The sequence below is a fragment of the Balaenoptera musculus genome, chromosome 7, assembly GCF_009873245.2.
Source record: "Balaenoptera musculus isolate JJ_BM4_2016_0621 chromosome 7, mBalMus1.pri.v3, whole genome shotgun sequence".
NCBI lineage: Eukaryota > Metazoa > Chordata > Mammalia > Artiodactyla > Balaenopteridae > Balaenoptera > Balaenoptera musculus.
The window spans coordinates 90,971,401-90,985,706 of NC_045791.1; the positions used below are offsets into that span (position 1 = coordinate 90,971,401).

The following is a 14,306-nucleotide window of genomic DNA, read 5'->3' on the forward strand; positions in this document are numbered from 1 at the left end:
TGGTGGGGTGCCTTATGAAATATTGATACTTTGAGGGTCAGTTAAGGAGTTTGCACTTCGTTCTACAGATTACGGAAAACCAGTCTGGGTTGATAAGTAAGGGAGGGATAAGATTAAGTGTCACAAATGATGCCAAAGGAAATAATATCATTCCCTTTTAGCTTGCTGTTATTATACTTAAAAACTTATGTTGATAAGCGTACTTTAATGAAGCAAGCAGGCTCCCAGGCTCCCGTCGAGGTAAGAGGATGCAAGCCTGCTGCATCACCCTCACCCTCACCCAGGAGGGCATTTGCTGTTGTCTAGGGAATTATCATCTCTGAGGAGAAGAATGAATCATTCGGGCAGGGAGCATATTTGGAGAAGGTAGTTGTACATATCATTTTCCCAAATGTTTTAATATTATGAAAATCAGGTTTTATAGGTGAGGTGAAGATTGCCACAATCCTCAGAGGTAATTTAGGTAACTCATATGAAAAAGCAGAATCTGTACGGGTTATCCAGAGTGGAGGCAGTCCTCCAAGAACTGGGAATTCTCAAAACATTTTCTCTACTGCAGAGAAGCCCCAAGGGATGGGGGTTCAAATAGTTTTTTATGTACGTTCCTTACTTATATGTAAAAATGCACCGTGAAACTCTTATACAGTACATCCTCACGGACAAAAAAGACAAAGAAGAAATAAATGTGCAGGAATGTACAGAAGCAAAGCATTAGAATTCCATTCCCAAAGAAGGTACCAAAATCCTCCTATTCCAGTGGATTCACTGTAATAGCTGTATTATGGAATAAAGCGTCATCTTTCCTTTTTCTTCTCCATGAATAAACTACCTCATGGGAAACTTCACTGCATTTCATAGATTTAAACAGAATAAAGAGGCTTGGTTTCCATACCAACCATGCCTGCTTCTCTTTTGTTTCTCATTCATTTATTTATTCATCTATTTAACCAACAAATCTTTATTGAGTACCACAAATATTTATCGTGTGTGTAGGTACTGATGGGAAAACTAGGAAGATCAAAGTAGGTCTCCTGTCTTCATAGAGCTTCATGTCTAGTGAGGGAGAGAAATACTAAATAAACACTCAAAAGTGCCATCCCTGTCATCCAGAGGCCAGCTTGGATTTCCCTGCCTACTGAGAGGTAGATGAGATTGGCTGGAAGCTCCCAGATCCACATCCTGGGGGGTCAGAAGCTCTGCTCAGCACATATCCGGGCCCCTCCGACTCATGGTCTCCCCTCCCACCAGGCTTCTCCTGCTCGGTGGTGAAGGAGGCATTGTTCTGTGCCTCTTTCAAAGAAGACAACTCATCCCTTCCTCAACTTCCACTGGACACTCATTCACATAAAGCATTTGTAAGTATGACTGACTTTAACCAAGATTTAGGGGTAGGAGGACAGTCCACAGCATGGCTGCACAACAAACGAATGTGAAAACATTTGGATATGCATGGTTTTGAAAGTCCATTCACGGCCTGCCAATGCAGGGGACGTGGGTTCGATCCCTGGTCTGGGAAGATCCCACATGCCACGGAGCAACTAAGCCCGTGCGCCACAACTACTGAGCCTGCACTCTAGAGCCCGCAAGCCACAACTACTGAAGCCCACGCGCTCTAGGGCCTGCATGCTGCAACTACTGAGCTCGCATGCTGCAGCTACTGAAGCCCACGCGCCTAGAGCCTGTGCTCTGCAACAAGAGAAGCCACCACAGTGAGAAGCCCGCGCACTGCAACGGAGTAGCCCCTGCTCGCCACAACTAGAGAAAGCCCGCGCACAGCAATGAAGACCCAGAGCAGCCAAAAATAAATAAATAAATAAATGTATTAAAAAAAAAAAAAAAAAGTCCATTCAACCACTTAGTTTCTCAATACTCAGTTTCTCTTCAATACTCAGCCTTCTACCATCTCACTGGTTCCTCCTTTCTCCATTTCCTTTCTCTCCTCCCCCTGTGTTTCTCTTCCTACAACTGCTCAGAAGCAAGCAACCAACCACCACAATAACAAACACAATGAACAATAAACAAATCCCTTTATTCTCTCATGGAGCCTGACTATTTTTTTGCTTGTTTGGACTCCTGAAGACACTCATCCTCTCAGAATTACACTGTCTACTCCAGAAAGTTTATCTATGTATTATATTCAACAGGATATTTTCTACCTTAAATTTTGTTGCCATCTGTTAAGATATATATCATTAATCTAGATATATTACAAATTAGGATGCAAGCTCTCACAGAAAATTAGGAAGTACAATAGAGTGCAGTTTTAGGACTGGGGGATTAGATTTAAACTGAAGAATTAGGGAAGGAAAGCTTCTCTGAGAAAGAACAACATTTCTGAAGGCTTAGCTAGGCACAAACTGTGGGGGAAGGGCAAGTCACGCAGGGAGACATATGAAAATACACGCAGAGGTGTGGAGGGAGGAAGGAGTTTGGTGCACTGGCAAAACCAAAAAGAGGCCAGCATGGCTACACCCTAAAGAGGAAGAGGAGAAAGAAAGCGATGAAGGTGCAGAAGTAAGCAGGGGCCAGGTCCCATGGGAGCTTGTCATCCATGTGACTCCAATTTTTAAATTCCTGGCTCTTCCCTAACAAATGAAATGACTTCATGAACTGTTTTTACTAAATGTTGATTTTATTGATTTTCAAAACAGAAACAGTTGTGCCAAAGCAAACTTATATAGACACACACACACACACACACACACACGTTATGTAAAGCGCCTTCCCCAAGGGCCATATAATTTGGCATTATTACGAAGTCTATTCTATAGCCATATATATGATTCTGGGTCAGCCGGGTAATTAGCTGAAAATTATCTTCATATTCATTTTCCCTCCATAGGAATGTTTCCTTCAGAGAGACCCAGAATATGAACCTTTCTGTAATAGCTTTAAAAAATGTTGTCTGCCAGCAGCACATGAATTCTCTATCATCTTTCAGGATTTGTATCTGCCCAGCTGACACACCTATTTCCGCCGAAAAGCAAGTAGCTTCTTGCTCTGCTCCGTGCCTTACTATTGGCAAGGCATTGCAGGAATAGATTTAAGCTCTATTTACCACCAGGGTAAACTGCCCTTCTATAGCATTCTTGTAGAAAGGCATTTCGGGGGGGGGGTGGTCAGTATGTCCCCATGTATTTACAGGTACTGAAAATGACATACACACACTAGACATTGTGCCCACTCCTTACTGCCAATGTTAATCTGGCCCTTGGCACTTTACAGATCACAATAGATTCATGTATTCATGATGGTGTTCATTCTGTTATTTTCTGAAAATAAATTGTTTGCTCTCCCAATTCTACCTACCCCAAACTACCTTACTTTTCTTCTCCACTCTTTCTTTTCAACTGCCAATAGCCATGCTCTTAAGCTGTCTTTTTATTGAAAGTAATAAATTAAGGCATTCATCTTCAGTGGTTTCACCTTTGCATAAGAGTCAGCAGCTTACACACTAGCATGCTCACAGTGTTGAGTAGACAGAAATTCATTTCAGTAGTAAAAACATTCACTGACCTTAGAAAGAAAACTTTCCATTTATAGTTACTGGCTAGTCTTGCACAATTGTAACTTTCCAATACAGTATAAGACTTTAAAATTAAGATATTTTGAGGAATTTGTATCTTCTGTGGCTCTTCCTCAAAATGCAGCCATTGTTGAGACTGAGTTTGCTGGAGGTACTAAGACTACAGCTGGTCACCTTGTGAGTCAGTGCTTATGGTGGAACCTTGGCTACTGGTATCGGCAGTTTCATAGCACTTTTGGTCTTTGGCAAAGTTGATGAAAACCTGATTTTTCAAGGGAAATAAAGCCATTAGTACTTGGTAAACCAAAGGAAGAAATAAGGTGTGTGTGTATGCACAATGGGAGAGCAAATAAGAAGAAAACTAGATTTCATAGGGGCACGCCCAAACACATAAACACTCACTAGGAGTCCTTCCTTTAGGTATTGAAATTTATCTGGGGTTTGAAAATAATATCTATATCTGCAACCTATAAATACATTTATAATCATAATATAAATCTAAAGCTATAATTAAATATCTATAGCCACATATTTGTATCTATTTGATCTGTATCAGTATCTTTCAAGTATCTTTTAACAAGGAGCCCAACCCAAGCCCTTATCAAATGTTTGTATGATGATGTTGAGAGAAGTTTCACTAGTTTCAAGAGTTTCACTAGTTTCAACAGTTAATGCACTAAAATAAAATTTGTATACAGAGCTCACAACAACATTATGTTCAGTAAGCTTATTATTTAACAGGCAGACCTTTATGACTTTGTTTAAAATTCTATTAGTCATAGATTCATCCAGAAAATATTGAGAGTCTACTTTGTGCCAGACATGATACTGGTAATTGGTTACAAGTCAAAGGATAAATCTTCTGTGTTGGCAAAGCCATAATTGCCTTAACTCCCCATAAAAAATTGTCCATGAGATGCAGCATGATTCAGAGGCCTCTGTAGCCTCACTTTCAGACCCATTCCAGTGACAGGTCCAATCAAATGTTCTATATATCAGGTTGGTTGAACTGTATAAAACTAAAACAGTGCAAAGGTGATGACGGATGTTCTATGATGCCTCGAGTTATTGAATATAAATGTAATTAAGACAGATGATGTGAATGAAACAAAAGAATCCTGCATTTACCACTTTGGTTGCCTGAATCTAGCAGATCTAAAGCTTTGGCACCAAATTCTCACTAGATAACCCCATCCTCCCCTAATCTAGGAAGCCAATCAATAGAAATGTTATTTAAGAAACCTACCAAGGGGAAAGTAAGGAAAGTGTTAACAGCTATTTGTTTTATAGATGAAAATAATTGTTGCTTTACATATAAGGATAACTGATGGGTATAGATGTCGTATAGAAGGAAAAAAATCTTCTTTTCTCCATTAAAAATAGTTAACTCTTTTCACATTTTTTCCTAACATCCCAAAATGCACTTAGAAATAAATTAAGCTAAGTTTTTCAGGTGCAAGTTTAGATACTGCTTCAGTTAAAAACAAATTCAATGTCATTAAAAAGAAATAATCAGAATGTGTAATAATTAATGTGACATTGTGCACACGGATCATGGTATCCAGCTTACCTCTTCCAGAGTAGTCTGACTCACTAAGAAATTTGTGATATTTAAAGCAGTCTTGTTGGTTTCCAGCAGATCAAAAATGTTTGCTACTCCTCCTGCGGTGACCGGCACATGATACTCTAGCATGCTGAGGTGCTGATCCTGTGGGAACCAGAGGGAAAAAATGTATTTCTCAATGTCAGGTAATATTGACTTGACTAGACATAACTTGACCAAGAGCTAAGAAACGTACTGAAATTCATTCCTCTGAAAACGATGTCACAGTGTGAATAATGGGTATGTTTTGAGACTAACAGCTTTCGAACACGAGATAAAAAGTTTTATGAATATCCAAGAGAAAACAAATTAAAAAGCTAATGAAAATTCCAAAATATTCTACATTCATGTGCACTTATAAAGACATTATAGTCTTGCCTAGGAAAAAATATTGTGGAATGGTATTGCCAATGTCAGATTACGCTTAGCTCACGTAAGTGTTTTCAGAGATAACTTTTAGAAATTTCATTTTTCTTTTTCAATGTTAGAATTGTTCTAAAAGGCTAAGGATTAGCTGTTCAATTTATATTGGCTAAAGTTGCCAGATTTCAAAAGCACTGTCTATGAGAAACCTCATTCAAATAATGCTACATTCTTTCTTAACTCACTCTAAAGTTCTTTTCAGTTTATTTAGTCTGTAGTATCACCATCAATTTAGTAACCTATTCTTATTTCCTTAGAGTATCTTTAACATCTTGCTTTTCTGCATATTTCATCAATTATCATATCTTATTTATTTTTCCTCTAAAATAACTCTCAAATGTAACCTTTCCTCTCTATTTGCACCATCAATTTTATTAACTTGATGCTCACCACTCCACATCTGAGTTATTGCAACAGCCTCTTCAGAAGCTTAGAAACCGTATAGACTCATATGTTCTGGCACAAAGTAGCTAGGATAATCTTTCCTAAACACTAGTTTGGTCAGGATGGGTTTTTTTACTCCATAAACAATCCCTGTAACGTATATTGATCAGATCAAGATTGTATATTGCAGCCTGGTATTCCAGACCTGCGTTACTGGAAACCCCTCTTCTCACTCCTTTGCTCACTGTCTAGCCCCTCTCATTGATTTGTGTTTACATCACACCTGTCACTGCAATCAGGCTATCTTGTTGATATTTATTTTTACTCCCAAATTGTTGTTTGGTTATTTCCCTTTTAGAGATCTAGAAACCATCACATACTTGTAGAGAATGGTCTGCTTAGGAAGTAATCAAACTTTTATCATCACTGCACTTGTCTTGTATAGCACTAGCCCCCTGAGGAACAGACCAGGGCAAATGTAATCTCATCACTCAGTGAATAAACACAGATTTCAACCCAGAAGTTCACTGAAAGAAGAAGTACTATGACCAACGTGGTTTGTGCAAAAAAAAAAAAAAAAAAAGTGTCCTTTAATTTTTAAATTTGATTTTAATTTAGATGATAGAAAATGGACTTTGATAAGAATCAGAGGTTGAGGCAAAGGTATTTTGTAGAGATAAAAGAATTGTTTTTAAAAATGAACTCTATTTTGCTGTCCAAAATCACTTCATGTTAATATGGTGCCTGACAGTTTATGAAGCATCTTTGTGGACATTTTATCATTTAGTTCTCACACCAGTCTTGTGAAGTAGATGTCAACAGTGTTTGTAAAATAGGAGTACGAGGCTCAGAGACTTTAAATGTCTTGCTGGAAATCACACAGGCAGAGCTGGACCTCAGCCCAAGTCTTCCAATTTCTTTTCATCATTCCACAACTGACCTCCGTTTACAAACAATCACTTGCTATAATCATCTTATATCAATTACCTGCACATCAAAGATGTTACAATGATAACTTTTCTGTCAAGTGCATTTAAATATGTACTATGTGAGATTTATATGTATATATCTGTGTGTGTCCATCCTGTTGATATGTATATGTAAGATGAAATTAATTGAGCAATGTTTCAGGTAGTGTGGGATTTAAGAACTTGATTTCCAAGCAATTCTGCTCAAAACTTTGTGGGCTTATCTTTCAAGTGAGGAAAGCAAAGGAGATAATGTCTTCTAGCTGTGACATTCTGGAACTTTGTAATTTTTTTTTTCTTCGAAGAAATGCCCTTGGTCATATGTATCTGTCATTCCTCAATTCCCTAACATATGTAACTAATAATCCAGTTAAGTATACAACCTGAAAACTAATACGATATGGTCATAAAGCCTTTGTGAGGAAGAAATAAAGGTATGTAAAAGGACTATGTTACTCTTAAGTAGCTACAAAAATATATAACTAATTTGAAGATTTTATCTGTTAATACTAAGTGTGCTTCAGAGTATCTTAAGCATCTTGAACTAACAAATATATTAAGATGAATAATAAAGCTATGGTCAGCTTGAAAATGACAAACATCCACTACGATATTAGATTATGACTATCAAAACCAGTCAATCTCTTACTTTTAAGTATGTTTTTGGAAAGTGAAGTTGCATGAACCTTGTGAGGGGCTCCATGCTCACTCTAGCATTCTTCACGTGAACCTTGACGGTAAATCCTCGTCCAAACCTAGAAAGAAGTGCAAAATACAGTATGAGTTATGTTTTGCTGAAATAGCTCCTCTGGAATACTAGATAATGAAACAGGACCCAAGCTGACCATGATAGCCCCTTTTCCTATATAAAGACTATCATTTTGCCATAAAAGTTCAGGGCATCTTGCAAACTGGAAATAGTGTAATGCCATGACTTTTTATTTATTTCTACCACTATACAAAGTCAGATCCTTTGGACAAAAGTTGCATTAGAAAGAAAATACAAAATCTTGGCTTTCTTTGGCATCCATGAATTGGTAATTGATGTAAATTCCTGGAGCTACATACTTTCTAATTTAAAGCAAAGAGAATCTTTAGAGGCAAGTTATTGGAGATTCGATGTCAATCGTAAAGATTAAAATCACTGGGTTTTTAAAAATAAATAATAAATCAGTATACTAGCTAACGGTTTGCACCAAAAATAGAGTTTGTAAACAAGTCACAACAGACTCTCTGGGAACAACATATAAGGCTTTTTTCATCCTTTTTTCTTATCTTGGTTAATATTGTCTTATAAGAAAGCCAAGCTATTGTACAGACAAAGGTACAAAGTAATGTCATGATGTTGGAAGATTAACACGGATATGTATAAATGCATATGCACTCTGACAAACATAAAAATATTAATTTAATTTTAATTTGATAGTATGATATTTATGCACATCTCCCCAATGTATTTTTGATGAAAAGGTTTTGAATGTAGTAAAAATGTTAAATAGCTTGCTGAAAGCCTGTGCAAATGGCAAATGAACGTGTTAGATAAAAATCGATGCCTTCATGTACTTGTTAAGATCTAATTTGTTACCGAGATAACTTTTTTTGTTCGGGTTTCTCATTGCGGTGGCTTCTCTTGTTGTGGAGCTTGGGCTCTAGGAGCACGGGCTTCAGTATTTGTGGCTCGCGGGCTCTAGAGCACAGGCTCAGTAGTTGTGGCGCACGGGCTTAGCTGCTCCGCGGCATGTGGGATCTTCCCGGACGAGGGCTCGAACCCGTGTCCCCTGCACTGGCAGGCAGATTCTTAACCACTGCGCCACCAGGGAAGTCCTGTCATTTATTTTATTTTATTTTATTTTTCTGAATTTTTGAATTTTATTTATTTTTGTATACAGCAGGTTCTTATTAGTCACCAATTTTATACACATAAGTGTATACATATCAATCCCAATCGCCCAATTCATCACACCACCACCCCCACGCCCACGTGGCTTTCCCCCCTTGGTGTCCATATGTGTGTTCTCTACATCTGTGTCTCAACTTCTGCCCTGCAAACTGGTTCATCTGTACCATTTTTCTAGGTTGCACATACATGCGTTAATATACGATATTTGTTTTTCTCTGACTTACTTCACTCTGTATGACAGTCTCTAGATCCATCCACGTCTAAACAAATGACTCAATTTCGTTCCTTTTTATGGCTGAGTAATATTACATTGTATATATGTACCACAACTTCTTTATCCATTCGTCTGTCAATGGGCATTTAGGTTGCTTCCATGACCTGGCTATTGTAAATAGTGCTGCAATGAACACTGGGGTGCATGTGTCTTTTTGAACTATGGTTTTCTCTGGGTATATGCCCAGTAGTGGGATTGCTGGATCATATGGTAATTCTATTTTTAGTTTTTTAAGGAACCTCCATACTGTTCTCCATAGTGGCTGTATCAATTTACATTCCGACCAATAGTGCAAGAGGGTTCCTTTTTCTCCACACCCTCTCCAGCATTTGTTGTTTGTAGATTTTTCTGATGACGCCCATTCTAACTGGTGTGAGGTGATACCTCATTGTAGTTTTGATTTGCATTTCTCTAATAATTAGTGATGTTGAGCATCTTTTCATGTGCTTCTTGGCCATCTGTATGTCTTCTTTGGAGAAATGTCTATTTAGGTTTTCTGCCCATTTTTAGATTGTGTTGTTTCTTTCTTTAATATTGAGCTGCATGGGCTGTTTATATATTTTGGAAATTAATCCTTTGTCCATTGATTTGTTTGCAAATATTTTCTCCCATTCTGAGGGTTGTCTTTTCGTCTTGTTTATGGTTTCCTTTCCTGTGCAAAAGCTTTGAAGTTTCATTAGGTCCCATTTGTTTATTTTTGTTTTTATTTCCATTACTCTAGGAGGTAGATCAAAAAAGATCTTGCTGTGATTTATGTCAAAGAGTGTTCTTCCTATGTTTTCCTCTAAGAGTTTTATAGCGTTCGGTCTTACATTTAGGTCTCAAATCCATTTTGAGTTTATTTTTGTGTATGGTGTTAGGGAGTGTTCTAATTTCATTCTTTTACATGTAGCTGTCCAGTTTTCCCAGCACCACTTATTGAAGAGACTGTCTTTTCTCCATTGTATATCCTTGCCTCCTTTGTCATAGATTAGTTGACCATAGGTGCGTGGGTTTATCTCTGGGCTTTCTATCTTGTTCCATTGATCTATGTTTCTGTTTTTGTGCCAGTGCCATATTGTCTTGATTACTGTAGCTTTGTAGTATAGTCTGAAGTCAGGGAGTCTGATTCCTCCAGCTCCGTTTTTTTCTCTCAAGACTGCTTTGGCTATTCTGGGTCTTTTGTGTCTCCATACAAATTTTAAGATGATTTGTTCTAGTTCTGTAAAAAATGCCCTTGGTAATTTGATAGGGATTGCACTGAATCTGTAGATTGCTTTGGGTAGTATAGTCATTTTCACAATATTGATTCTTCTAATCCAAGAACATGGTATATCTCTCCATCTGTTGGTATCATCTTTAATTTCTTTCATCAGTGTCTTATAGTTTTCTGCATACTGGTCTTTTGTCTCCCTAGGTAGGTTTATTCATAGGTATTTTATTCTTTTTGTTGCAATGGTAAATGGGAGTGTTTCCTTAATTTCTCTTTCAGATTTTTCATCATTAGTGTACAGGAATGCAAGAGATTTCTGTGCACTAATTTTGTATCCTCCAACTTTACCAAATTCATTGATTAGCTCTAGCAGTTTTCTGGTGGCACTTTTAGGATTCTCTATGTATAGTATCATGTCACCTGCAAACAGTGAGTTTTACTTCTTCTTTTCCAATTTGTATTCCTTTTCTTTCTTTTTCTTCTCTGATTGCCGTGGCTAGGACTTCCAAAATTATGTTGAATAACAGTGGTGAGAGGGGACATCCTTGTCTTGTTCCTGATCTTAGAGGAAATGCTTTCAGTTTTTCACCATTGAGAATGATGTTTGCTGTGGGTTTGTCATATATGGCCTTTATTATGTTGAGGTAGGTTCCCTCTAGGCCCACTTTCTGGAGAGTTTTTATCATAAATGGGTGTTGAAATTTGTCAAAAGCTTTTTCTGCATCTATTGAGATGATCATATGGTTTTTATTCTTCAATTTGTTAATATGGTGTATCACATTGTTTGATTTGTGTATATTGAAGAATTCTTTCATCCCTGGGATAAATCCCACTTGATCAAGGTGTATGGTCCTTTTAATGTGTTGTTGGATTCTGTTTGCAAGTATTTTGTTGAGGATTTTTGCATCTATATTCATCAGTGATATTGGTCTGTAATTTTCTTTTTTTGTAGTATCTTTGTCTGGTTTTGGTATCAGGGTGATGGTGGCCTCATGGAATAAGTTTGGGAATGTTCCTTCCTCTGCAATTTTTTGGAAGAGTTTGAGAAGGATGGGTGTTAGCTCTTCTCTAAATGTTTGATAGAATTCACCTGTGAAGCCATCTGGTCCTGGACTTTTGTTTGTTGGAAGATTTTTAATCACAGTTTCAATTTCATTACTTGTGATTGGTCTGTTCATATTTTCTATTTCTTCCTGGTTCAGTCTTGGAAGGTTATACCTTTCAAAGAATTTGTCCATTTCTTCCAGGTTGTCCATTTTATTGGCATAGAGTTGCTTGTAGTAGTCTCTTAGGATGCTCTGTATTTCTGTGGCGTCTGTTGTAATGTCTCCTTTTTCATTTCTGATTTTATTGATTTGAGTCCTCTCCCTCTTTTTCTTGATGAGTCTGGCTAATGGTTTATCAATTTTGTTTATCTTGTCAAAGAACCAGCTTTTAGTTTGATTGATCTTTGCTATTGTTTTGTTTGATTCTATTTCATTTATTTCTGCTCTGATCTTTATGATTTCTTTCCTTCTGCTAACTTGGGGTTTTGTTTGTTCTTCTTTCTCTAGTTCCTTTAGGTGTCAGGTTAGATTGTTTATTTGAGATTTTTCTTGTTTCTTGAGGTAGGCTTGTATAGCTATAAACTTCCCTCTTAGAACTGCTTTTGCTGCATCCCATAGGTTTTGGATCGTCGTGTTTTCATTGTCATTTGTCACCGAGATAACTCTTTTTTTTTTTTTTTTAATTTTATTTATTTATTTATTTATTTATTTATGGCTGTGTTGGGTCTTCGTTTCTGTGCAAGGGCTTTCTCTAGTTGCGGCAAGTGGGGGCCACTCTTCATCGTGGTGCGCGGGCCTCTCACTATCACGGCCTCTTGTTGCGGAGCACAGGCTCCAGATGCACAGGCTCAGTAATTGTGGCTCATGGGCCCAGTTGCTTCATGGCATGTGGGATCTTCCCAGACCAGGGCTCGAACCTGTGTCCCCTGCACTGGCAGGCAGATTCTCAACCACTGCACCACCAGGGAAGTCCCAATAACTCTTGAAACTGCTTTCCGAGAGTATTTTGGTTGGGGAATAATAATAATAATAAGGATATTATTATTATTAGCTTTTAGGCCTTCCAGGTTTTGGGGTTATTAATTTAAAAAAATTCAATCCTCAGTACTATAATTTAACTTTAAGGTGAATCAGTGATTAGTTTCTCCATTCCAGTTTTACTACTCATTGTAGGATGGGCTGCTGAGATAATCCCTGAAGGTGAGTATAGTACTGGTAGATTGATTACCCTACACCATGTGTTAAACAATACATTTGTTCCTCACCTGCTCTTAATATGCTGCAATGATCCAATACATTGGAACCTTCCATTCACCATAATGGCCAACCTGGTACAGAGAGCTTCACATTCCTCCATGCTGGAAGACAGAATCATGTCAGCATTCCGGGCACAGAAAATTGGTTTAAGTTCATGAGCATAAGCTTAACTTTTTTCATTATGGCACCTTAGAAACACTGTTTGAGTATTTGAGTTCCTTAAAATGTCCTTTCCCTTGAAAAACAAAAAAATCTTTTAACATATAAATTAAATGTCTTCACATAGGGTTTATTACTGTTTCTTCTCAAACTTGAGGCCATCTCTCTCACCTGGATTGCCCACTCTATCAAACACAGTATTTCTTTTAAGCTCTTTCAAACTTTGACTCAAGACCTACATTTTGTAAGAAATGTTTCCAGAATAATACTGAGCTGTTTTCATTACGCCTTATACTCCATATTCAGTTGGCTTTTATGCTTTTGTGTTTATAACTAGTTAACCTGTACTTGATTATATAATTCTAATTTCATGGACGATGATAACTGGAGGAGATCTTAGGTATCACCCTGTCCACTTAATACAAAAGTTAATGGAAATTAGGGGAGTTTGGGGGAGAATGGATACATGTATATGTATGGTTGAGTCCCTTTGCTGTGCACCTGAATCTATCACAATGTTGTTAATCGGCTATACTCCAATATAAAATAAAAAGTTAAAAGAAAAGTTAATGGAAATTAAATGATTGGCTTCAGAACATATACTGTGCGAGGGCAAGGCTAGTATATAGGATATAAACAAGTCTCTTGATTCTAAACATACCTAGTTCTTTTTTCTACTATATGATCATTATAACGAAAGGATGAACTTAACACAAGGCCGACCTTATAAGAAAGGCACAGAGAAAATACTTTAGTAGCTTTTTTACCTAATTGATTGGAAGGGTCTACTTCATGGAGAAGGCTTGTGAACTAGTTCTTAAAGGACTAGTAAGATTAGAACCTGGAGAGATTTTGTGAAAAGATCAACTCCAGTAGAAGGCACAGCCAAAGAAAGCGCACGTGATAGGAAAGGGCAGTGAGTGTAAACGGAACCACGAGTCATTCAGATTGACAGATAGGAGAGGGTGTCATAGGCAAAAAAGACTAGAAGTTTAGACGGGGCCAGATATTAAAAGACCTTGCATACTAAGCCCAAAAATGCTGAATTTTATGTGATAGGCAATAGGGAGGCATAGTTGAATTAAGAGGGCCATAAGTTATGGGAAATTTGTTTTTTAAATGATTGCTTAGGCCCTGCCCCACCACAGGAGCTGGAGTCTCACCATGAAACCTTCCGGACTTGCTCCTTTGACTGTGAACATAGAATACTTTAATCCAATTGCGGAATTCACTATCAGTATATATTACACGGGATTACCTTTCCCATCTCTCATCCTAACATCGTGTCATCTGACTCTCAGGTTACCTGTGAGAAGTGAGGATGACGGAACATTTATTCTGTACTTCTTCTGAAATGATCTTCCAGAGGTGCCGTTTTGATTTAGGATCCATCCCAGAGCTTGGCTCATCCTTAACAGAAAGTTACAAGAAGAATTTATCAAATTAATTAAATTTTGATGAGGTTCTTTACATGAATCATTGCATCTCACTTGCCTAGAACAGAAATCACTTTTCCAGGTCACGTGGCTAACTTGTTTTATACTTAATAGGCTTCTTTCTGCTGCTGTCAAAAA

General features: G+C 37.6%; 1 protein-coding gene across 4 annotated transcripts in view; it reads right to left on the reverse strand.

Moving 5' to 3' along the window:
• Positions 1 to 2,525: 2,525 nt before the first annotated feature.
• Positions 2,526 to 14,306, reverse strand: part of ABCA12 (ATP binding cassette subfamily A member 12) — a 187,472-nt gene continuing 175,691 nt past the window's right edge. For all 4 annotated transcript variants that reach the window (XM_036858905.1, XM_036858904.1, XM_036858903.1 and 1 more), the window contains 5 exons: positions 14,039 to 14,142; positions 12,582 to 12,674; positions 7,554 to 7,659; positions 5,097 to 5,234; positions 2,526 to 3,788 (listed from right to left, as the gene is read on the reverse strand). In XM_036858905.1, the coding sequence (XP_036714800.1) occupies positions 3,687 to 3,788; positions 5,097 to 5,234; positions 7,554 to 7,659; positions 12,582 to 12,674; positions 14,039 to 14,142 (543 nt within the window). In that variant the 3' untranslated portion in view covers positions 2,526 to 3,686. The remainder of the gene's footprint in view (positions 3,789 to 5,096; positions 5,235 to 7,553; positions 7,660 to 12,581; positions 12,675 to 14,038; positions 14,143 to 14,306) is intronic.